This window comes from Narcine bancroftii, chromosome 5 (assembly GCF_036971445.1).
Source record: "Narcine bancroftii isolate sNarBan1 chromosome 5, sNarBan1.hap1, whole genome shotgun sequence".
Lineage (NCBI taxonomy): Eukaryota > Metazoa > Chordata > Chondrichthyes > Torpediniformes > Narcinidae > Narcine > Narcine bancroftii.
Window position 1 is genome coordinate 240,885,709 of NC_091473.1, and position 26,416 is coordinate 240,912,124.

General features: G+C 42.9%; 1 protein-coding gene across 6 annotated transcripts in view; it reads right to left on the reverse strand.

Moving 5' to 3' along the window:
• Nucleotides 1-16,985, reverse strand: part of celsr2 (cadherin, EGF LAG seven-pass G-type receptor 2) — a 278,596-nt gene extending 261,611 nt beyond the window's left edge. For 5 of the 6 annotated variants that reach the window (XR_011358468.1, XR_011358469.1, XM_069941787.1 and 2 more), the window contains exon 1: nucleotides 13,064-16,978. Coding sequence is in view for 4 of the 6 variants with exons in the window: in XM_069941787.1 (XP_069797888.1) it covers nucleotides 13,064-16,607 (3,544 nt within the window). In the remaining 2 variants the exon portion in view is untranslated. Of the gene's footprint in view, nucleotides 1-13,063 lie in introns of all 6 variants that reach the window. The other variant, XM_069941789.1, reaches the window with a different exon arrangement.
• Between the last annotated feature and the right edge of the window lie 9,431 nt (nucleotides 16,986-26,416).

The following is a 26,416-nucleotide window of genomic DNA, read 5'->3' on the forward strand; positions in this document are numbered from 1 at the left end:
CTGTCCACATTGACTCATCTGCCAATTCACTAATCAGCATGCCGACCCTCTGAAGCAGCAGCGAACAGCAGACAAGCGTGCCTTTGTGCCAACGATACACCCAGCAGGTGCTTGAGGTAAGAGGCAAACTGTTTTTTCAATCAAAAGAATCTATTCACAGCTGCTGTCAAAACTAGACACAGCTTGGTCAAAGCTCTGAGGTTATTGTCCAAGAATCTTGGTAATTGTGGGACGATTTCTTAACAACATTTGTATCAGCAAATCACAGCTACTGAATTAGAAAAGAAAATCAATACAGATAATACACATTATAATCCAAAATAGTTTTAAGACCTATTTTAAAATTCAATATTATTAGTAAAAGGAAAGTGTGTGTGAATGTTTTGCTCCTTTATTGAGGCAAAAGATCAGTATGCCCCTGCATTTGAAGAAACTATTGCTACCACATAAAAAGCTTTGAATAAAATGGATAAAAGTATAATAAAGACACAATTGTGAATTGATTAGTCAAAAGAAAAGGAGACGGCCTTATATTTAAAATCAAATCACATTTTCATGTTTTTTTTTAAATGAGGGAAATAAACCACACAAGTATCACTGTAACATATTTATCATAGAAGACAACAATTCAATTTGTTGCACTTAAGTTGCTTCAAACTTGGTCCAGTTTTAATTTTTGCTCTTTCATCCGATACTTTAGTCAATACAACATTGTTAGCACTGGATAGGTGCCAAGAACACAGGCAATAAGTTTGTTTGTTCCAAACCTACAAAAGTATCCATCGAACCATACGATGAGGAAACTAGGGACAGAAACAATTCATGCCAGCTAGGGCAGGGAATGCAGGCTTCCTACAAAGTGAGGGCGAACACCATAGATGGCTGTGATGCTTCATTACCCAATGAGCTGAATGCCTTCCATACCCACTTTGAGAAAGAGAACTCAAGAGTGCCCAGAAGAATTCCTGCAAAGGCTGAGGACCCTGTGTCTCGGAGAATTTCAGACGTCTTTCAAGAGGGTGACCCCACACAAGTCATCAGGCCTGATGACCTGACAAAATCTGTGACAACCAACTAGCCAGAGTGTTCACAGATATTTTCAATCTCTGGAGTTGAAGGTTCCCACCTGCTTCAAAAGGTCATCAATCATCCTGGTGCCCAAGAAAAACGGTGTGACCTGCCTCAATGACTATCAGCCAGTAGCACTAACATCTACTGTGATTAAATGTTTTGAAAGGTTGGTCATGGCCAGAATTAACTCATACCTAAGGAAAGGCCCAGACTCCCACTGCATTACACCCACTGTCACAATCAATGAATAGCAGACGCAATATCACTGGCTCTCCACTCAGCTCCGGATCATCTCGAAATCAACAACTCATACATAGAGCTACTCCATCGACTATAGCTTAGCCTTCAACGCCATTATTCCCTCAGTGTTGATCAACAAGTGCCAAACCCTGGGTCTCTCCTCCTCCCACCCCCCACAACTGGATCATTGTCTTCCTCATCGGAAGACCACAGTCAGTATGAAGTGGAAACAACGTCACCTCTTCACAGACGATCAACACAGGTACACATCAAGGATGTGTGCTTAGCTCACTGCTCTACTCGCTACCCACCTATGATTGTGTTGCAAGGCACAATTCAAATGTGATCTACAAATTTGCCAATGACAACATGGTTGAAGACAGAATCACAGAAAGCAATGAGGAAGCAAACAAGAGAGAGATCGATTAGCTCATTGAGTGGTGTCACAACAACCTTGCACTCAACATTAACAAAACCAAGGAGATGACTGTGGACTTCCAGAGGAAACAAGGAGCCATGACCCAGTCCTTATCAAGGGCTCAGTAGTGGAGAAGGACAATAATTTCAAATTCCTGGGTGTCAACATCTCCAAGATCTGCCTGGAGCCTGCATGTCATTGCAATCACAAAGAGGAGATATTGCATGTCACTGAAAACTGTTCCTTGGGGAGCATTCTGGCTGGTTGCATCACTTCGGTATTGAGGTGTCAACACTCACGAAAGAAAAAAAAACTCCAGAGGGTTGTTAATTCATCCTGAGACATCCTGCGCACCAGTCTTCACTCCATCCGGGACATCTACAAGAGGTAGTGTCTTAAGAAAGCGAGCGAGGCAAGGGAGGAACATGTGAGAGAGGGAGGCAGCTCAAAAAATTTTTTTTTTAATTTAAAAAAGAAAAGAAAGCAGCCTCTGCTCTCAAAGATCCTCACCATCCAGACCATGTTATTATCAGGAAAAAGGTACAGGAGCCTGAAAACAAGCACTCAAGAGCTCTTTTTATGGTTGATGCCACGTTGCAGCCAGCTGAATTCAGGGAAAAAAAAGAGCAGCTGAATGAGGAAAAGAAAAGGTGAACTATCTTTTATGGAGAGGCCTATAAGTCTACTCCAGTGTGCTTTATGGAGACCAGCGTTGGGAGCCGTTGGGAAGTGGGGGCGAGTGGTGCAGTAGCGCCACCCATTGCCATGAGGTCAAATATACGCGCCGAGCAATGACCATCTTAGTTACCCATAATCCCCCATGCAACTGGATCCACTCTGGAAAATGCAGAGCAGTTCCAGCTGCATGGGGAATTATGGGTAATGAAGACAGCCGTTGATCCCGCATTAAGACAAAAAGAGGCTCATGTTGCCAGGCTCCGCTGCGTCTTTGTCAGCCTCCATCCAGCCCAGCTCAGTGAAGGAGCGAGGGGCAGAAGGGAAACGGGAAGAGGACATTTATGGGAAGCAGAAAGGAGCCCTAACCCCAGCACCAATCACCATGGGAGCCCTTGTGGTGGCTCCTGGGTCGCGGGCTGACGACATCATCATGATATCATCAGCCTGGCCCCAAGCAGCTGCCTTCAGCAGCCCTGTCTTCACGGAGCGTGGCGAAGCAATTCGCTCCACCTGTGGGTCTATCCCCCGGAAGGATCAGAGTCCAAACCCAGCACCCACCGTTGGTGTTTTTTTATAAAGGTAGGCTAGGCGATGTGCATGCAGAGAATATCCGCCTTAACATTCTTTTTTTTAAAAAAACACTATAAAAAGGCCGAGTGACACAAGGACAATTTCTTCCCATATGCTATCGCATTCCTGAATAAACAATAGCCTTACTTTGACCTTTTCTTTTCTTGTAATATTTTAATTTTGTATCGATGATAAATTCTGTGAAAAGTATTGAGTGTTTTAAATCAAGGCAAATTTGCATAAGAAATATTTCTGAGCCTTTATATGGTTTATGGGCCTTTAGGAGGTCATTTCTCAGATAATTTGAACAACAGGACTTTATTCTACTCTTATCATCATTCTTCAGTGATCTTTCAATTCTTTTTACTCCTAACTGGGCAAAGCAGGACCAATGGTTTTCAACACAATTAAAATACAAAGCATTGCTGAACTTTTCAACCATTCCCTATACTTTCAAAAATCATTTATTTTTTTGACAAAATAAATGGTAATGATTATTGTCATATTTCATTAAAATTACAGTTCACATTCAGTTAAAACATCAATACTCAGCTGTTCCTAATTGATCTACAGCACTTTCCACTGCTGCATGCAGAAAATAATTAAGCTAATTGTCAGGCACTAACATCCTTTCTTGTTCCTGGTCATCTCTTGTACAAAATCAAATAAGGATATTTATTGCTTTTGCACGTTAAACGAGAGGCTATTTAGATTGTACCATCAGCGTGCAGAAGTTCCTGATATACACAGCCTGTCCTCCCTGTTCACTCAGCTCAAAAACATTTTCTGTTCTTTCAAAAACCCTATGAGCAACAGAGCAGATATTTACCCCACACTTGTCCATATGTTGCTGTAAGAGGAAATAAAATCAATTATAGCTTCTAACCTGACTGGAATTAATTGCAACAAATGCAGTTTTAAATGGATGCTCGCCATCTGTTTAATTGCGGAAATAGTGTGGATTGTCAATCATTAACGATAAGGCGACACTATGCATTCATTCTATGAAATATTCAACAAAGATCAGTAGCCAAAATATGGATGAACTATTTACGACAGAATCTGAGTAAACAATCAGCAATGAGGGTTTTGAGTCTGTCGGCAGGTAATGGCACAATCAACAAAATTTGCCGTTACATGGGTAGTCTAAGAAGGAAAGTGCAGGAATTTTTAGACAATTCCAGCAATACAATTTATCCTGCAGGACCCCGACTATGCTTCCCTTTTTCACACTTTGCAATAAATTGGATTTATAGAATATATGTGCTGATGCCAAAAATATATTTATATGATTATTCTGTTTGAATTAGTTCTTTTGATGAGAGAAAATCCAACACAATATTGACTCATGAATAAAACTTTAGCATTCACATAATAACCACCATTTCATTGAGAAGAAATAGCTTTCCTTAACACTGGTTATAATTCACGTGTATCATTAGAAAACAATGAATGCTTAAGAGAGACTTGTCAATAATTATGTATGTTTTTGTTAGTTTCTTTGCCATAAAACAGGCACCACTAGGGTCAGCTTTACTCAAGTGTGAACATCTCTGTAAAAAGGCAAACAAAAATAATTTGGATTAACAATAGTTGCAAAAATCTAAATTTTTTTTGGTTTAAAAAAACTATTCAAAAGATAAGTAAAAAGTATAACATGCAATCTAAATATTCAAGCAAAGTAATTTTAGAAAGATTTATATTAAAAAAGGATATTAAAATTTTTTTTAAAAAAGGAACAATTTTTAAAAAACCCTTCCTCCCCCCCCCCCCCCCACCCACCCCTTCAGCTAGCCCCCTTAAGGGGAGCCAAAAATATAAATCATATATATTTTTAAAAAGTATAAATGTTAATAACAGTTCAAAATACATCTAATTGCATATATTTCAAATACGGAGACCACTTATCAACAAAAAAAGAATAATTATCATGTAAATTATAAGTAATTTTTTCCATAATGATACAAGCTTTCAATTCATTATGCCAGCGTATTATATTAATTTCCACATCATCTTTCCAAGTAATAACATATTTACGTGCTCCCAATAACACCAAATGTACAAAAGCAATTTGAACTTTATCCAATTTCCCTTTAATGAATACAAATCTCCTAACAAAAAAATTGTTGAATTCAAAGGTAATTTATAATTATACAATTTTTCCAAAACTATTTTAATTTCTTGCCAAAATGGTTAGATTTTCACAGGTCCAAATAGCATGTAAAAAGATACCAATACATAAACCACATTTAAAACAAGAATCTGAATTACTAAACCCATACTTTTTTTTTAAACTTTTCCAGGGTCAAATACAATTGATGTAAAAAATTATAATTGACCATGCCATATCTTACATTAGTCAATTTAATTACATTGTCCTGACACATGTTCGCCCAATCATCTTCAGGAAAAGTAAACACTAAATCAGTCTCCCATTTAAGTTTAGATTTTTCCCAATCTGACTTATCCATATTGTCTTGTAATAAATTGTACATAACTGAAACAACCCTTCTTTGGTATCGTAGAAGTCAAAGATTCAAATTTCGACAAAGTAGGTAAATACACCTCTCTACCATAATTATCTTTTACAAAAGCCCTAAGCTGACAATAAACAAATAAAGAATTTAAAGGTATTTCAAATTGTCCCTCTACAAAACAGTCCTGTATTGTCTTTATACCTTTAAAATTCCAAATCTTTAAATAACTATTAAACATTGAAAAAGGAATAAGCCGATAATTGTATAATGGAGTTAAAATTGGTAATTTATCTTTCGACCCTTAAAATTTTTTATTTAAAAAAAAATCCAAATCTTTAATAAATGTTTCAGTATTGGCATATCATATTCCTGTAATAAAATCAAATTCCAACAGAATACAAATTCATGCATCTCCGTTCTAGGTAGACATGATATCCCCACCTTGTCCCAACTAAGAAGTTGATCCAAATCCATCAATCTACTAATAAACTTCAACTGAGCTACTTCATAATAATTTTGAAGAAGTGGCAATTGTAAGCCACCCAATCCATATTTCCAAGTAAGTTTGTACAATGCTACTCGAGCTAATTTACCTTTCCACAAAAACTCTCGTACTGCTTTATTCAAATCCTGAAAAAAAACTCTTAGAAAGTAAACAAGGTATTGACTGAAATAAATATTGAATCCGAGGGAAGATATTCATCTTAACACAATTAACACGTCCAATTAAAATTAATGGAAGATCTTTCCATTTAATTAAATCTGCTTTAATCTGCCTCAATATAGGTACATAATTTAATTGAAATAACGATTGATAATCATTGTCCACAAACACACATAAGTATTTGATTTTATTTGTCCATCTTAATTTTGTAATATTTTTAAATTCAGAATGATCTTCTACTCAGATTGGTAAAATTACACTTTTATCCCAAATAACTTTATATCCCGACAATTCTCCAAATTTCAATAAACACTCCTGCAACTGTTTCAACAATCTCGCAAGCTCTGTCAAATATATCAACACATCGTCTGCAAATAGATTAATTTTATATTCTTCATCCTTAATCCTCATCCCTCTAATATCCTCATTTTGTCTAATAGCCTGTGCTAATGGTTCTATAGCCAATGCAAATAGGGCTGGTGACAATGGGCAGCCCTGACAAGTTGATCGAGTCAATCTAAAAGGTAAAGATGTCTGTCCATTTGTCACCACCCTCGCAATAGGATTCATATATAAAGCCTTAACCCAACCAAGAAAGGGCCACATTTAAATGTCTCTAATACATTAAATAAAAAGTCCCATTCAACCCTATCAAAAGCTTTTTCAGCATCTAATGCAACTACCATAGGATGATTAGGTTGCTGCTGATAAACATTGATCAAAGTAAGCAATCAAAGTATATTATCTGAGGCATTTCTATTCTTAATAAACCTGTTTGATCAATATGCACTAATTTAGGTAAATATTTAGCAAGTCTGTTCGCTAATACTTTTGCCATAATTTTATCGTCTACATTCAATAAAGAAATAGGTCTATATGAAGATACCTGTAAAGAATCTCTGTCTTTCTTTGGAATAACACTTATTAAAGCACTCGAAAATGTTTCCAGTAACTTCTGATCTTCAGTAACTTGATTTAACACTTCCCCAAATATATTAGAAAATTCATCATAAAAATGTTTATAAAATTCCACAGGAAACCCATCGTCTCCCAGGGACTTACCATTAGGCATAACCTGAATAGCTTCATTGATTTCAAAATCCATAAATGGAGATTCCAACTCCTGAATATCTTTCTCATCTAGTACCGGTAATGTTAATTTAGATAAATAAGAATCAATAGAACCATTATCCTGTTTCCCCTCAGAAGTATATAATTTTTGATGAAATGAATAAAACTGGTCATTAATTTCCTGAGGCTTGTGTTATTATTGAATTCTTCTTAACAGCATTAATAGTCCGAGACTCCTGTTCAGTTTTCAATTGCCAGGCAAGTAACTTGTGAGCCCTTTCTCCCAACTCATAATAATGTTAATTGTAAGTTTGTAAAGTATTATAGCATAATTTTAGCTTCGTTAATAGGGCTTTTTTTTAATCTTCTGTTATATCTTTCTGAAAATCTTTCTCCAGTTCAGCAATCTGATTTTCCAATTGTAAACTTTCTGCCATATAGTGTTTCTTAACTTTTGTAGAGTAGCTAATGATCTGTCCCCTCAAATAAGTTTTTAAAGTATCCCATACTATAAAATGACCCTTTACAGAATTAACATTTTCAGTCAAAAATAAAGAAATATGCTCTTTTACAAAAGTAACAAACTCTTTTTTTTTCAATAACATTGCATTAAACCTCCATCTACATGTTGAACATACTATCTCCATCTACATGTTTCACAAGAGAAGATTAATAATGAATGATCTGATATAGCTCTACTTTTATATTCAGTTTCCATTACCCTACCCTGAAGATGTGCTGATACCAAAAATAAATCAATTCTGGAAAACGAATCATGCCTTGAAGAATAAAAAGAAAAACATCTCTCTGTAGGATTAACATTTCTCCAAATATCTACCAAATTTAAATCTTTCATTAATGCATTAAGTTGTATTGCCATCTTTGACTTCCTTATACTCTTCGGATTTCTATCTAATAAAGGATCCAAAACACAATTAAAATCACCACCCACTAAAATATTCTCATTAGCCTGATTTAACATGAAAAAAGCTTCTGAAATAAACTGCTCATCATCTGTATTGCGTGCATATAAATTAAACACTATCTAAAATTTCACAAAATGTTTTTACAATTAACTCTTAATACTCTACCAGCATTCCCTTCAGTAGATTCCATTTCAAATGGTAAATTCTTATGAATTAAAATCACTACTCCTTTTGCTTTAGAATTAAAAGAATAAAAACTTGACCAACCCAACCTCTTTTCAATTTCAAATGTTCTTTCTCAGTCAAATGTGTTTCTTGTAAAAAAGCAATATAATTTTTCATCTTTTTTATATCTTTCTCTTTATTGGGTTATTTAACCCCTGAACCTTAAAAGTTGCAAAATACAATCTAGACATAAATTTAACTATTGGTAAACACACTAAAAAATTAAACTCTATAAAATAATGCTCCCCTTTATAATCCTTCAAAGATTAAAAAAAAAGGAGAAAAAAACCCCTCTTAAAAATAAAAATTAAAAAAACAACACACGCAGAAAAAAAAACCACCCAAAGGCAGTATTACCCTAAAAAAAAAACTGGGTGTGGGAAACCCACTGGTGGCAGACAACTAACAAAGTTTTCAGTGTCATCCACACCCCCCTACCCCCTACCAGCCAGATACATATTTGTTATATAGATTAACACATTCATATATAGTCCATATCTTCAACCCAGCAACTCCACACCCAACAGTTGCTCCGGATCTTTGATATCAAGAGGATTCTGTATTTCTTCTTTCTTTCCATTTTTTCTATTCTTCCCATTTCCACTGCCATTTCCATTTCCATTCCATCTCCTTTTAGGAGACAAAGGCAGAGAACAACCATTTCTTCTCAATTCTGACAGAGAGTTCGCAAAAACTAAGGCATCATGATCATTTTCAAAAAATTGAGATTGAAAGTTTCCATAAAAAACCTTCAAAATTGCAGGATAACGAAAAGCAAATGTATAACCTTTTCACCACAGAACATCTTTAGCTGTATTGAATTCTCGCCATCTATGAATAACTTCCTGACTCAAATCAGCATAAAAGAACACTGGTTTTGAACCATTAATGGAGATTGATTTTGTCGTGCTTTTTGTACTGCCATATGTAAAATCATTTCTCTATCGTGGTATTTTAAACAACGAATCAAAACATCTCTCGGCGGTTGTCCTTGAAGTGGTTTTCTTCTCAGAGCTCTATGAGCCCTATCTAACTCCAAACCTTCAGGAAAGAACTCTTTACCCAAAACTTCTGGGATACAGCATTTAAAGGATTTTATAGGATCAGACCAACTAACTTCACATTATTTCTCCGACTCTGATTTTCCAAAGAATCAATCTTCTTCAATAAGTCTCTTTTCTGAATTCCCCAATCTCCGAAAGATCCTTCCACTTTCTCTATTTTTCATCTATTACGCTCCACTCGACTTTGACACTCAGAAAAAGCTGTCTCAATTTTCTTAAAATTTTCTTGTACAGCATCAACAGCTTTTATGCATCTATTAATGTCACTTTTGACTACATTCATAGCTTGCTTCATATTTGACATTTCGTCACATAAAATATGCATTTTCATTTTCACCTCCATAAATCCTTGATTCATTTCATCTGATATTTGTTTTGACATATTACCCATCTGACAGGCAATCCCTTCCCGAACTGCAAATACTGGATCCATTCCAGATTCCGGTTCCGCTTTTTGAGATTTACCTTCATAGGTTGCTAGCTCCCCCTGCTGGACGTATTCTGCAAAGGTAAGTAATTCCTCCTCTTCTGTCGGTATAGATGCCTTGACGGGGCGGCTGCGGGTCTGGACACCCGACGCTGGCACCCCGACCTCTTCGGGGCAATGGCGCTCAAGCTCTCCCACAGCCCACATCTTGTCAAGGAGCTCCCGGACTCGTGACTCTCCACGCAGGCCAGGCAAAGCCACGGGGCGCGTCGGAGCGTCTTCCGACGCTACTCCGTGCGTCCGCTGGCTGCCTGGCAAGATCGGGGGTGGCCTCTGTCGACCGTGCGCACGGGTCCGCATGCACGTGGATCGGCAGCAGCCGAACTCACCAGGGTGCCGGCACCATCTTGCGGGAACAAGGTCAGCACTGGTGTCAAGATCGGCCGAGCTGGGGTCCTCTGGACCTTGGGAATTGCCGAAATCGACTCCGAGGATTCCACTGTACAGGTAGGCCTCAATTCTTCCGTACTTTTAAATAGCAATTTCTTTTGGACTTAAGCCTTAGATATTTTTTTACATTAGTTGTCATTATTTAAAAAATTTTAAATATTATTTTTAACTAATTTTAAACAACTCAAAGTCGGGCGTTTAATGTTCCAGCTGGGAGAAGGTGGAATACACCTTCTTGCCTTTACGCCATTTTGCCACACCCCCTAAAATGACGTTTAATGTGAAGTAATGTTTTCAATGTTGCTGATATTTCATTTAAAATAGAATCCAATAGTATCGTTTGAATCAAATAATCGGAATCAGAATATTGTCATGAGCGCATCACAAAATTTGTTGTTATCACAGTGCAAACGTTTATACAAACCACCTTACAAAATAAAGGCAGTGGCTCATTGTTCATTCGGGAAGAAACTGTCCTTGTTCTGCCGAGTGCTCGGCTTCAAGCACGTGTAACTTTTTCCCCCAATGGTAGCAGTGCAAAGAGGCCATGGCCTGGGTGGTGGGGGTCCTGGAGGATAGAGGCTGCTTTCTTAAGACACCACCTCTTGTAGATGTCCTCGATGGAGCGAAGACTGGATCACTTGATGTCGCAGGCGGAGTTAAAAACCCTCTGGAGTTTTCTCTTGTCCGGATCGCTGACACCTCTGTACCTGACAGTGATGCCACCAGCCAGATTGCTCTCCAGACTGTAGAGGTTTTTGAGAGTTTTCACTGATATATTAAATCTCCTCAAACTCCTCACCGTGTATAGCCACTGGTGAGCCTTCTTCATGATTCGCATTGACATGGAGGCTCCAGGACAGATTCTCAGAAGTGTTGACATCCAGGAATTTGACCCTCTCCACTGCCGACCCCTCGATGAAGACTGGCTCGTGTTCTTCTGATTTCTTCCTGAAGTCCTCAGTCATCTCCTTGCTTTTGCTAATGTTGAGTGCAAAGTTGTTGTTGTGACCACTCAACTAGCTGATCTATCTGATAATAATGAAGCATTTTGTCACCATTCTCGTCACGTAGCCAGAATACGCCCAAGATTATCTGATCTCGGAAGCTAAGTACGTTCAGGACTCATCAGTACTTGGAGGGGAAACCACCTTGGAACACCAGGTGCTTTAAGTTTCTGTGAGGGAACAAAGTGGCAACTCTGTCTGCCTCATGGTAGACGCAAGTTCAAGAATTTCATATCTGTTACATTCTAAATGAGCATTATGTGACAATAGTTGAACTTTTCTCTTAATAAGTACTAATGTACAAAAATTCTCCAGTCCTGCTGTGTGATGAATTCATCATCTCACATCATTAATATCAATGATTCATCTTCACCAGAGTAACTTACACTGGTACCATAAACCTCAAAAGGTCAACTTCAGATCAGCATATGTTTGGAAGGACAAAGTATACACTTGCATAATTTTTAAAGAGACAAATATATGATGGTCATTGCAAGCAAAAGTCACATGCAGACTCAACTTCTTTGAGATGCCAATAGCCAAGAACCAGGAATACAAGGTTCCAGCAAAAATAAAACTACTCAGATCATTGTTGTATTCTGGGCAGAAGTTTGATAAAGTGATAAAAATTGGAATATGTTAAATATTTATATCAAATATACCCAAAAATAAGAAACTGATTTGTTAAAGGAAGCTTTGCTTTTATACCAGTATTACCTGCGCTATTTTAGCAATAAACTGTTTTTTTTTTAAAAAAAAAGCACATTTAATCACAAATTTTAATTTTTTGTGTCTCTAAAATGCAACCTACAATATACATTTTTGACACCAGGATTTTGCAACCTACAATATGCATTTCTGACACCAGGATTTTGCAACCTACAATATACACTTCTGACACCAGGATTTTGCAACCTACAATATACACTTCTGACACCAGGATTTTGCAACCTACAATATACACTTCTGACACCAGAATTTTGCAACCTACAATATACACTTCTGACACCAGGATTTTGCAACCTACAATATGCATTTCTGACACCAGGATTTTGTCCTCTAGATGTACAAGTTTTACCAACTTAATTCAACAGCAGAGAGACTGGAGATTTTCCCCCAACAGACAAAAGATACTCTTCACTGCAAGGAGCTTAAAACTAATTCAATTCTGCCGCATCATTTCTGCCCAAATTAAAGGAGCACTGCCCGGCATGGAATAAATTCTCACAACCCACAGTCAACATATTGTTTAAAGTAAACGTTTAAACTGCAAATCAGTTCTGACCTGAATAGCTCAAATTCCAATTGAACAGAAATGGCAATATCACACAAAAATAATCTGCATAGCGCTCAGAGCCGTCCAGATATTGATGCCATTTGGTAGAATGTAAAATTAACCAAAACAATTGATTGAAAAGTTGGTATCTACTTAACGATCATAAATAACAACCCTCTGCAATAGTTTATGACATTGTCTGAATTATTTTGAGAAATTCATGATAAAGGGGTTATATAAATATTAATATTGTTGGATTCTGTGTGCCTCAACAAGAAACGTAGCTTTAACAATAATACTATTTGTATATTTGCAGCACTTTCTCTGCTCTGTGAATTGACTTGTTTATAACCTTATTCAAAACAACAGAAATGCAAGAGGTAACAAAGTGTGTTTTCTACGCTCTCTTTTATGCCCATAATCTGTAATAAGGGCTTTGCAAACACGTTGCTGTAATCCTGACTCAGGTTAAACAAAGATAAACTCCAAGTCACCTTACCTGACACAGAAACTCTCATGGTTGCTTCAAGTGGTCGGTTGTTGTCCAGCGCACGACTCAAGCGCAAGTCCCCTGTGGTTTTATTCAGAATGACCAAATTTAATTCATTTCCATGGTCAAAGTTGTAATTAAGACTGTCAGAGACATCTGGGTCATGAGCTGGAATTCTGCCAATTATCCCTGTAGGAAAACTGCTGGATTTGTTAGTGACATAGTTGTTAAAAATTATCTCAAAATTCTTCAGCACGGGGACATTGTCATTTTTATCCAATAGACGAATATGAACTGTGGCTCTACTGACAAGAGGCGCAGATGTAGCTTGGACTACGATGACATATTCCGACTTTGTTTCATAATCCAAATCCATCAGAGCAGTTAACTCTCCAGAAAAGATATCTAACTGGAAAACTTCAGGAATATTCCCCTCCACAATTTGATACATGATTTGTGCATTTGTACCTTCATCGGGGTCTGCGGCAGTGATGCGTGCCACCACTAGCCCTATTGGACTGTTTTCATCCACAAAGATATCAAACTCATCTTTTTCAAAAACTGGAGGGTTGTCATTAACATCCATGACTACAATCTGCACCTCTATGGGTGTCCTCATTGCAGGTATACCTTTATCCACAGCAAAGGCTTTCAAATTGTAGACCTGAACATTCTCCCTGTCAAGCCTGCGCAGGGTTCGAACAATACCAGAGGTAGTCTCAATAATGAAGTCACCATCTCCATCGTCCCCACCCTGGAAGGTGTAAAATACCCGACCATTCAGTCCAGAATCACGGTCGTTAGCAGATATCTGAAGGACGCTTGTGAATGTGGGGACATCCTCATAAATGGACCCTTGGTAATGATCTCTCAGGAACTGAGGGGCATTGTCATTGACGTCATTCACCAGAATTTCAAGGTAAGTGGTGTCAGACTTCTGAGGAATTCCGTTGTCTTTTGCAGTAATTGCCAAAGTGTATGAGACTTGGTCTTCATAATCAAGATCCATTAGTGTTGTAACTGCACCTAAATCAGGTTCAATTTTAAACTGGGGTATACTGTCTTCCATAAAATAAGTAATTCTTGCATTTTCACCAGTGTCTTCATCAGTTGCACTTATAATCACCACAGTGGTCCCCACAGGTCGGTCTTCATTAATATTAACCGTGTAATGAGAACTCTGAAATACTGGCCTGTGTGTGTTGGCATCTGTAACATTAATATACACCGGAACGGTGTCAAATCGTGTCCCATCGCTGGCTGTCACTGTTAGTATGTACTGCCTCTCCAGTTTGTAATCCAGTGGCAAGGCCAGTGTTATCAAACCACCTCCACTCTGACTGGTTATTGAAAAGCGGTTTCGAGTATTACCACTGGAAATCTGATAGGTAACCACACTGTTGACATCTCTGTCAATTGCAGATACAGTCACCACACTGGAGCCCACAGCAGCATCTTCATTCAGTCTGATTTGATAGAATTTCTGGGTAAACTCAGGATTGTTGTCATTGACATCCAGCACAGTGATGCTGACGCTGGCTGACGATAACATCGGCGGCGATCCCTGATCCCTCGCTTCAACCCCAAACCTGTAAAAATCTGTCATCTCCCTGTCCAACTCCGAACCAACCGCAATCCAGCCGGTGCTGTTGTTGATGGAGAAGGGGACATCTGGAGCTGTGTTTATCAACCTGTATTCCAAACGAGAGTTGTTGCCCGAATCTGCATCGATGGCCTGCACGTGGATAATCGAGTAACCTACTGGCACGCTCTCCAGAACGGTGGACTGAAAGGGGGTGCTGACAAATATGGGTGCATTGTCATTCACATCCACCACCTGCACAGTCACCAACCCAGTGATGTTGGAGAGTGGCGGCCTTCCACCATCCTGGGCCCTGATTCTTAGGGTGTACTCTTTGTTCATCTCATAGTCCAACTGGCTCACCACATCGATGCTCCCACTTTGGGCATCAATGTAAAACTGTCCCCTGGTGTTGCCACTCATAATGCTGTAATGAACGATGGCATTGTTGCCCCTGTCACGGTCAGAGGCTGTGACTTGCAGAACCTGGGTGTGGGGTGCAACATCTTCCAGCACCTGGATGATGTACCGTTTCTCGCTGAACTGGGGGGTGTTGTCGTTGTCATCTTCAACCGTTATGTGGACCGTGGCGGTGGAGCTCCGCGGGCCAGGGTTCCTTCCTTGATCGTTGGCTTCCACCAGCAGCTGGTAGTACTCCACCGTCTCTCTGTCCACCGGACCTCGGGTCCTCATCACCCCAGACCTGGGGTCAATCTCGAACACCGTGTTCTCTCCCTGGCCGTTGAGGATCTGGTACAAGATGTTAGCATTGGGTGGAGCGTCGCCATCGGTGGCCCGCACCGTGAGGACCTCGTAGCCAATCTCCAGGTTCTCCCTCACGCTTTCCTTGTACTCCTGCTGCTCAAACAGCGGGTCGTGGTCGTTGGAGTCGCTGACGGTGACGGTGAGGGTGGCCAAGGCAGTGCGTCGGGGCGAGCCGTGGTCCACAGCGGTGACCCTGAAGACGTGCGTGTCCTTGGTCTCCCTGTCCAGGCTCTCCGCCGTGGTGACAGCGCCGGTCGCCGGCTCGATGACAAACAGGTTGTTGGATCTGCTGTCGAACAGGGCGTCCAGTGAATACTCCACCCGGCCAGCGTCGCCCTCGTCCGGATCCACCGCCCGGACGGAGACCACCCTGGTCCCTGGGGGCATGTTCTCGGGGACAGACACTTGGTAGATTGGAGGTTGGAACTGCGGACCGGTGTTCACGTTTCTTTTCCGTCTCCTGCTGCCGTCTTGCTCTCGTCCCAAGACCAGAGGCTTGAAAGAAGGTCTCAGCCCCACGGTGACATAGCCCCAGGCGCAGCCCCGCCCGGTTACACTCTTGCGGCAGAGGATTCGTGTCCGAAGGAAGGAGCGACCCTCAAGGCAAAGCATGCGACGGGTCCGAAGCTGCCCGTCCGGAGGCAGGACAAAGGGGCTGCCGGCGAGCTGACAGCGCAGAGGGTCGCAGGGCGGGCGAGCAGCCAGGTCCCCGAGAGCGAGCCACGCCTGGCCGGGGCCGAAGCATGGCGAGGTTTGCAGGACCACCAACTCCAAGTCGGAGTCTCCGCCGCGCCGCTCCCTCCGCCGGCGCTTGCTGAAGCAGGTCTGCCCGTGGACGTGGACTTCCAGGCGGCTGGAGATGAAGTCCAAGTGCTGCCCCGTGCCCCGGCGGTGACACCGTCCAGCCAGGCGAAGGGTGAAGGGGTTCTCAGCCAAGCCGCTGCACCGCAGGCGCCGGGAGAGCCGGATCAAGCCCGCGCTCCAGTCGATCTCCAAGTAGCCCCTGATCAATTTGGAAGCGGAGAGCCGGTGGATCCCACAACCCCGACTCGTGCCCAGATCCGCCACTACAGTCCCTGGGTCGGAACGCTCAGAGAGGTGGACAGTCAAGCAATCCAACAAAGGCGTATGAAGCAGCAAACAGGTCACCAGGGTCCAGAGGAGCACAGTCACCTCCATTCTTGGTTCAGTGTAACTCTGTCCCATCTGCACCGCCGCTGCGGCCGCCCCATCAAACTTGCCTCTTCTCCCTGATTTCAGACGCCGTGCTTTCCTGCTCCCTCAACTCTGGCGGCCGGCGCATCGTCCACGGGACCAGGTCCTCTCCACTCGCCAACCCTCCTCGGACCCGTTTGTGTTAAATGATCGCACAAAATGGCTCCGTCTGCTCCCTGGCGGGGGTTTCAATTAGCATAAACCTGCTCAAACAGGGCGAATTCAGCCGACCGGAGAGAGCGCACACAGCGCTTCAAGGAGCGGCGCCCTCCCTCCGGACGGTCCTCTGGGCTGCTTGCCATGCGGGGGACTGGGGCGCAGAGTTTTGAAAGTCGATGGCTTAAGTTGATTGTGTTTTGTCAACAAGCAAGAGTTGAATCCTGGAGAACGCCATCTCAAACAGTGGCGCATGATCAATTAGAAATGGCTCTGACCTCGTAAACCATTTTTTGTGCGGGTAGAATCGTGCACTGTTTCCACCGTGACAAATCCAAAGTGAAGGGCTTAGTCTAACACATGATTGCCTCTTTCCTTTGAGTCAAGATGTTTCCCTCCTGAGTTTGAAGGTTGTTTCAGCCGGGGTGCGCTCTGGAGTTATGGGGTGGGGGGGGGGGGGGAGAGAGAAGAATCGGAAGCAACACCTTAGAAGAGTGATTTGTGGGGTGAATTTTCAAGGCATGTCTGAACCGCTGTTCAAGTGCGCCCTGTTCGTCCGCATCTCGGCTCCACCGCGACGCGGCCAGAAGTCGCTGAACAAGAAGCAGCTGAAGATGGGTTGAAATAAATGCAACGGCTAACACAAAATTCTAGTCGTAAAAGAAGTTGGGGGGGGGGGGGGGACTATGCTGGAGAAACCCAGTGGACTTCATCCAGCAAAAAATTCTGGTGAAAGCCCGAAACCTTGGATCTTGCTCTATCAAGGATACTGTTTGACCTGCTGAGTTTCTCCAGCCCTGTGTTTTTATTTTGCCCACCGAGGGCCAAGGTCTCTGCTCAACAGAGATTCGAATATATTTCTGTCCCCGACGAGTTCAACGCCGGCCACACCAAAGCAAGTGATTTTTGATTTTCCACCCGCCGGGGCTTCCGAGAGCCAGGAAGCTCCAATTTGCAAAGATTATTCCTCGCGTTATACCGAGGGCAGTGAAAACGGCTCCTCTGCCATCAGTGCAACAAGTCAGCTTTTTTTTCCATTCGTGTGGAAAGATCACCATTTTACAGAGTTGCAATGTTTAGTTTAAATTAACGAGTTCTGAGCCACCGGGGAGTCGGATTCTGCAGCTGTACTTGCCTAACTCCGCACCTGTGGCGCTGGAACACGAGAGAAAGGAAGACCGGGATCTGGGGGGGGGGTTCTTGTTAAAAACAAAACCTGATCATTGTAAAATTAACAAGCAGGCGGCAGCCCACGGGCGAACGTCAACTCGCTGCAGCTGCCCTGTGTAACTCACCTCTCGTGAATGTCTCAGTCGGCAGATGGGCCACAATAGATAATTAGATCTCAGTGAGAGTGGGAGCCCGAGACGCTGGTTATCGGGGAAGGGGCGGGACAGGCCTCCCTGAAACCACCCCATGGCAGAACCAGCGAGCTGCACGTCCCATCCCCTGCGCCCTGTTCCCCCCCACCTCCCCTTCGCCTTGCAACGCTTCACGGGTTGTGAGCTAAGTGGTCCCTCGTGGTTTCACTGATCGAGAAGCGTGAGAAATGTGATGTTACTGTTCATTAGCTCTGGGGTGTTAAAGCCCATTATAAATTTAACCCTGCACTTGATGTAAAAAAACACCCCACAAGCTCAACAACTGCAGTGCGCAGAGTGACGCTCACACATCACTGAATTCTTCTGCACAGCAAGCCCGAGCCTCGTAGAAATTCGGTTTGTCCACAGAGGGCAGGCTCACGTGAGATGCACTCGACTTCATTCCACGTGCAGTGATGGATTTGCACACCAAGTCTTGGTTTGATTCCGATTTTACACCAGTTTGGAATTGAGCCTTCCTCTATTGAGAATAATTGCAGAAGTCGTTCCTGGCTCAAGGCGCTATCACGGTGGATGATGAGTGGAAACGCAGTCTTCTCCCCCCCCCCCCGTCTCTGACGGGGATACCAAGAAATTCTGCAGCTGCTGGGGTCCTTAATGCTGGATAAACGCAGCGTCCATAAGGGGTTGAAAGACAATGGCCTGAGCCTTACGTGGGGAATACTTCTCGACAGTGTGAGCAACGAGCGGTGAAGTCTATTTGGATACATGTGGGTTCACCCAGACCAATCCTTGGCACTGTTCGAATGAGAACGATTCTGTTGGATTTAGCAGCATCGAATGAACCAAGACTTAATATTGAATAAACCAGTTCATTATTCTATTTGTTTTTCAGCGACAGGTCCGCTCGTCCTTCTTTTGTTGAAATAAATGTGACTGGAAATTCTGATTGCGATTTCTCGAATAAGGGATAATTACATCAAATGCGGATTGATTTTCAAAACACTGGTTGCGTTGCTTCCACGCCTTTGAAACTGCAGCAAAGGCGAGTGACCGACCCTCTGTGGCCTGCTGTTACAAAGGTGGCGAGCGCGCCTTCACTGTTCACTGGATCACTCCACGTGGAAGAGCAAACTTGAACCTAACTCCGCACCTGCGGCGCTGGAACACGAGAGAAAGGAAGACCGGGATGTGGGTGGGCTTCATCCAGGTATAAGACAATGCCGGCAGGTGTCTGAACAAAAAAAAGGTTGGGGGGGGGGGCTTCATCCAGGTATAAGGGAATGCCGGCAGGTGTCTGAACAAAAAAAGGTTGGGGGGGGGGGGCTTCATCCAGGTATAAGAGAATGCCGCCAGGTGTCTGAACAATAAAGGTTGGGAGGAAGGGGATGACGGCGAAGGCAGGAGATGATAGTTGGAGAGAGGAGGGAGGGTACAACAGCAATGAGGGGGGGGGGGAGAGAAGGGTTTGCTGGGTGTTTAAGGGGGGAGGGAGGGGAGAACTGGAAAGGGGAGGAGAATGAAAAGGTGAGCTGGATCCAGTGCTCCCGTTGTGTCCTTCTCTACATTGGGATCGCAGATTGAGAGATCACTTTGCTCAACACCTCCACTCCATCTGCAACAAACAACCTCCCAGTAGCCACATATACAGGGAGCACTTAATGTGCGGTCTCACTTTCACAGAGATGATTTTTTTTTTTTATTAGCTAGAAATAAGACAGAAGCTGCTGGAATACTCAACAGTAGATGCCTGCAGTCACCGTGGTTGAAGTAAAGCACAATGCTGGAGAAACTCTGCTGCCTTCCCAAGTACCTGGACAAATGCATTGTAAATGCTATCTGGCTCCACCACCTCCTCTAACAGCTAGTCCCAAACATTCACCACCCTCTATGTGAAAAACATGACCCATGGATCAATTCACACCCTCCTTCAACTTGTGTCCTCAAGTTCTAGATTCCTCTGCCCTGGGAAATTGCGACACCTGGTGGCTGTGAGAAATGCGAGGTCTGTTTGTGGCCCGAGATGAAGGTGAGAGATGTAGAATCAGGTTTTGCACTTCCTGCGATTACAGAGGCAAGTGCCCAACGATGAATGGGAAGGGAAGAGTAGACCATGGTATCTTGAAGAGATCTTAGGCCACAAATAGACCTTCCATGTTAGAGAGGGATTCGCATTGTCCAACCTAATCTACTGCATTAGGGGTGTTCTGTGTGGTCTTCTCTACATTAGTAAGAGGCGCCTGCAAGCTCACACCAAGACACAAGAGAAACTTGTCCGTGAACTACTCTTTGCAGACGATGCCGCTTTAGTTGCCCATTCAGAGCCAGCTCTTCAGTGCTTGACGTCCTGCTTTGCGGAAACTGCCAAAATGTTTGGCCTGGAAGTCAGCCTGAAGAAAACTGAGGTCCTCCATCAGCCAGCTCCCCACCATGACGACCAGCCCCCCCACATCTCCATCGGGCACACAAAACTCAAAACGGTCAACCAGTTTACCTATCTCGGCTGCACCATTTCATCAGATGCAAGGATCGACAATGAGATAGACAACAGACTCGCCAAGGCAAATAGCGCCTTTGGAAGACTACACAAAAGAGTCTGGAAAAACAACCAACTGAAAAACCTCAAAAAGATAAGCGTATACAGAGCCGTTGTCATACCCACACTCCTGTTCGGCTCCGAATCATGGGTCCTCTACCGGCACCACCTACGGCTCCTAGAACGCTTCCACCAGCGTTGTCTCCGCTCCATCCTCAACATCCATTGGAGCGCTTACACCCCTAACGTCGAAGTACTCGAGATGGCAGAGGTCGACAGCATCGAGTCCACGCTGCTGAAGATCCAGCTGCGCTGGATGGGTCACGTCTCCAGAATGGAGGACCATCGCCTTCCCAAGATTGTGTTATATGGCGAGCTCTCCACTGGCCACCGTGACAGAGGTGCACCAAAGAAAAGGTACAAGGACTGCCTAAAGAAATCTCTTGGTGCCCGCCACATTGACCACCGCCAGTGGGCTGATAACGCCTCAAACCGTGCATCTTGGCACCTCACAGTTTGGCGGGCAGCAACCTCCCTTGAAGAAGACCGCAGAGCCCACCTCACTGACAAAAGGCAAAGGAGGAAAAACCCAACACCCAACCCCAACCAACCAATTTTCCCTTGCAACCGCTGCAATCGTGTCTGCCTGTCCCGCATCGGACTTGTCAGCCACAAACGAGCCTGCAGCTGACGTGGACTTTTTACCCCCTCCATAAATCTTCGTCCGCGAAGCCAAGCCAAAGAGTAAGAGACAAGCATTAATTGGGTGACTTCTCTTTGTGGGACTAAACTTGAGCTTCCTGTAGCCATCTATTCCCATAATCTCTATTGGCTTCTACCATGTTGTATATATATATATATATATATATATATAGTTGTGTGTGTGTATATATATATATATATATATATATATAAACACATAATTTTCCTTGAGGGGATCAAACTCAAACAACGTTGCTTCCGTATCTTTACCTTTGCTACATAAAGGACACTCTTTGACCTGCTGAGTTTCTCCAGCATTTTGTTTTTACTTCCACCAAGATGTCTGCAGACTTTTGTGTTTTACCACAAGCATCATATCCCTCCTGAAGTAAATCACGAATATCTGTAGGCATTGTGGTGGAAGTAAAAACGCAAAATGCTCGAGAAGCTCAGCAGGTGAAACGGTGTCCTTTATGTAGCAAAGGTAGAGACACAGAACTGACGCTTTGGGTTTGAGCCCTTCATCCAAGTATAAGAGAATGCCGGCAGGTGTCTGAACAAAAAGGTTGGGGGGGAAGGGGGTGACGGCGAAGGCAGGAGATGATAGGTGGAGAGAGGAGGGAGGGTACAACAGCAATGAGGGGGGGGGTGAGAAGGGATTGCTGGGTGTTTAAGGGGGGAGGGAGGGAGGGGAGAACTGGAAAAACTGGAAAGGGGAGGAGAATGAAAAGGTGAGCTGTATCCAGTGCATTGGAGAAACTGGTCGCAGATTGGGATATCACTTTGCTCAACATCTCCACTCCATCTGCAACAACAACAACCTCCCAAAAGCCAAAAATTTCAATTCTGAGTCACACCCCCAAGTTCACATGTCTGCCCATGGCCTTACGTAACATCCCAACCTGACCACCCACAGATTGGAGGGACAACACCTTATTTTCCATCTGGGCACTCTCCAACCAGATGGCATTAACATTGATTTCACTGTTTTCTGCTAAATTTGCTCACCTTTCCCCTCCCCCTTTCCAGTTTTTCCAGTTCTATCCCCCCCCCCTTACCCAGCCAGCCATTCTTATTGCTGCTGTCTCCTCCCTTCTCTCTCCACCTATCATCTCCTGCCATTGTCATTCCCCCTCTCCCCTACCTTTTTGTTCAGATGCCTGCCCGCATTCTCTCATACCTTGATGAAGGGCTCAAGACCGAAACATTAGTTATGTGTTTTTACCTTTGCTACATTAAGTACACAGTTTGACCCGCTGAATTTCACTGTAAAAACAGTGTCTGCAGAATGTCATGTTTTACCACTAATATCATTACCCCCCCTCCCCCCTGGATAACCTTAAACCCTAATGCCATGACAGTTAATTTTTCTCATTTTAGGTAACCATCATCCTCATCTGAATCCACTGTTTTCATCTCTTTACCCACACTCTTGAATTTTTTTTCCTCTAATTTTCTTTCTGCTCCCCCCTTTCTAATGTTTTCTCCCTCTTCTTGTCTCTCCCATACCTCTGGACTTTTACCCCTCCCACATATACATCACATCCCTCTTCCCCCTCGTCTTGATAAAGAGTCCTCCAAAGCTGACTCATCATTTGGATGCTCTCTGACCTGTTGAGTTCTTCCAGCAATTCTTCATCCCCTTGAGTCACAACAGTGCTGGGTATTTGAGTGAACACAGAGGAAACTAGAGGGACACTGCCAGCCAGACAACAATCCATTGGTAGAACTGTTGATAAAGTGTCATGACTTGAAGCATTGACCATTTCTATCCACGGATGAATTTTGAGTATTTAAGGAGATATTCAACCATTGCTTTAAATAGAAATAGAAGCAAAATAGGTTTGGTTGGAATGAAGATTAAACAATGGACCTTAAATTTACTCGAGAATATTTTTACTCTCCCTCCTCAAACGTCAGCGGGTGGGCTGAAAGCTCAGAGAAAAGGTGCAATTGGCCAATAAATTAAGCAGTTCCAGTGATTCTGTAACCCCGGTCCCATCTATGCCAGTGAAACTAATGGTAGGCAACGTGTCAGCTTTTAATTCCTGCTCGTTAGTACTTGGTGGTTGCTAAGTGAATTATGGCCCTTTCAAAAGCAAGCAAATGAAGGCAAAACCTTAAATATTCTGAATATTGTGTTGCCACTGGATACCAACCTGCTATTAAATTACTGGAGAGCCAGGCAGCAAGTCGAGTAAAACGACGAACACGGTTTCTCAAACGGCCAGCGTGTAAAATGTTCACTCTGTGTAGAATAAACTTAGAAAGACGGAAATATGTTTGCATTGAATTAGCTAGTCGCTCTAACACAAGGCTGTGATCTGAACTGTAGATTATTATTGCTTGGCTTGACACAGGAGAATCTCAAAATTCAATAAGTCATAAATCAGGACTGAATGAAAACTTGTATAAGGTTGTAAAATAAATCAAAAGGCATTTGAACATTTTCATTTCGGGTTTCCAAGTAATTGTAAATAATCCTGGAGGTGACGCGTACGGGGAAAGGACCGATTCGATTGCTGGAATGATTTCAGAGTTTGCAGTTGGAAAGTTATTACATCGTCCTGGGTTAGAAAAGGAAGGGAAAGAGGTAAAGATAAAGGCAGAGCTCACTCTCATGGTTGTTCTGCGTGTGTGTTTCAAGTAAGGGTTAAAGATTCTACACCAAGTTCCCACCAGGATAACCAGTGTCTTTACATAAACAAAATAAAATCGATAGTCCTTGTGCTGAATCAACCATTAACAACTGAAAATATTCGACAAGATTCCCAATTTATTTGGTTCCGTGAGCCAACTGTCAGTCTGCTCTCCACATTTCCAAATATTTATTCTCCCTTCAGATTCCAAATGATCTTGAGACACTCCGCCACGTGCTCGATGGCTGGAATGTCGATTAATACTAGCAGAACTCTGTTGAGACCTCCGTTCAGACAGTTGAAATGAAATCTTGAAACGATGCCAGTACTTAATTTGCTCTACCCTAGAATTCACGCATTTATTTTAAAGATTTAACAATTCTTTAAAGGGGCAATGTTCCCAGGACATCACCGGCAAAACCTTCCCCATCGTGAACACGTACAGGGAACGCAGCCGGCAGAGAGGATCCACACCTCCCAAAACAGCTCCTTTCTCTGCCACGACCATCAGGAAAGAGGTATTGGTGCCACAAGACTCGTGCGCCAGCAGGCTCAGAAACGGCTGCAATCCTTCCATCAGACTCCTCAACAACAAACTCAAGCAGGGAATCGTTTAAGGACTCTTAGTTTTGCACTCTTTATCGATTTTTTTTTCTTCTCTGCAGTGCAAAGTTAGTTTGTTGACGTTTTTTTTTACATGTGTACCAGTAGGATTTTTTTGCACTACCAAAAAGGGGTAATTCGGCCCCGCCTGCAGCAAAAAAAAATCACAGGGCTGTATGTGATGTCATGACAATAAATCTAAATCTGCTAGACTTGCAGGGTTTCCCAACCAGGGGTGCTCGCACCCCAACATTTCAGTTTTGTGTTTATATTAAGGGTACTGTCCTATCTCTTTGGCTTGGCTTCGCGGATGAAGATTTATGGAGGGGTAATGTCCACTCAGCTGCAGGCTCGTTTGTGGCTGACAAGTCCGATGCGAGACAGGCAGACATGGTTGCAGCGGTTGCAAGGGAAAATTGGTGGGTTGGGGTTGGGTGTTGGGTTTTTCCTCCTTTGTCTTTTGTCAGTGAGGTGGGTCTCTGTGGTCTTCTTCAAAGGAGGTTGCTGCCCGCCGAACTGTGAGGCGCCAAGATGCACGGTTTGAGGCGATATCAGCCCACTGGCGGTGGTCAATGTGGCAGACACCAAGAGCTTTCTTTAGGCAGTCCTTGTACCTCTTCTTTGGTGCACCTCTGTCACGGTGGCCAGTGGAGAGCTCACCATATAACACAATCTTGGGAAGGTGATGGTCCTCCATTCTGGAGACGTGACCTACCCAGCGCAGTTGGATCTTCAGCAGCGTGGATTCGATGCTGTCGGCCTCTGCCATCTCGAGTACTTCAATGTTAGGGATGAAGTCGCTCCAATGAATGTTGAGGATGGAGTGGAGACAACGCTGGTGGAAGCGTTCTAGGAGCTGTAGGTGATGCCGGTAGAGGACCCATGATTCGGAGCCTAACAGGAGTATGGGTATGACAACGGCTCTGTATACGCTAATCTTTGTGAGGTTTTTCAGTTGTTTGTTTTTCCAGACTCTTTTGTGTAGTCTTCCAAAGGCACTATTTGCCTTGGCGAGTCTGTTGTCTATCTCGTTGTCGATCCTTGCATCCGATGAAACCCGTTTTGAGTTTTGTGTGCCCGATGGAGATGTGGGGTGGGGGGGCTGGTAGTCATGGTGGGGAGCTGGCTGATGGAGGACCTCAGTTTTCTTCAGGCTGACTTCCAGGCCAAACATTTTGGCAGTTTCCGCAAAACAGGATGTCAAGCACTGAAGAGCTGGCTCTGAATGGGCAACTAAAGCGGCATCGTCTGCAGAGTAGTTCACGGACAAGTTACTCTTGTGTCTTGGTGTGAGCTTGCAGGCGCCTCAGATTGAAGAGACTGCCATCCGTGTGGTACCGGATGTAAACAGCGTCTTCATTTTTGAGGTCTTTCATGGTTTGTTTCAGCATCATGCTGAAGATTGAAAAGAGGGTTGGTGCGAGAACGCAGCCTTGCTTCATGCCATTGTTAATGGAGAAGGGTTCAGAGCAACTGTCCTATATATTCAAGATAAAAATATCAATTAAAAAAAAAATCCAAATTAAAGATGGGGATGTCCTCTTTCCCTATTCAATAGAATGAGATTCTCTATGAAATTTAGCACATTTTGACATGCTGTTTCCTTTGAAATAGCATCGCCCTATAATTTTTTTTTAATTGGGACATTTAAAATGGATGAAAATTTAATTTTTTTGTAGGGTTTATGCAACTTTTAATTTGTTGTGATTTTTTTTCTTTTCCATGTTTCATTTCTGTTTATATATTATTAAAATTGATTGTACAAATTTGTTTTGGTCATCTTTACCTTTATTCTTAAATAAGTTATTACTTTAAGGGGTGCGAGAACATATTACATTTTTT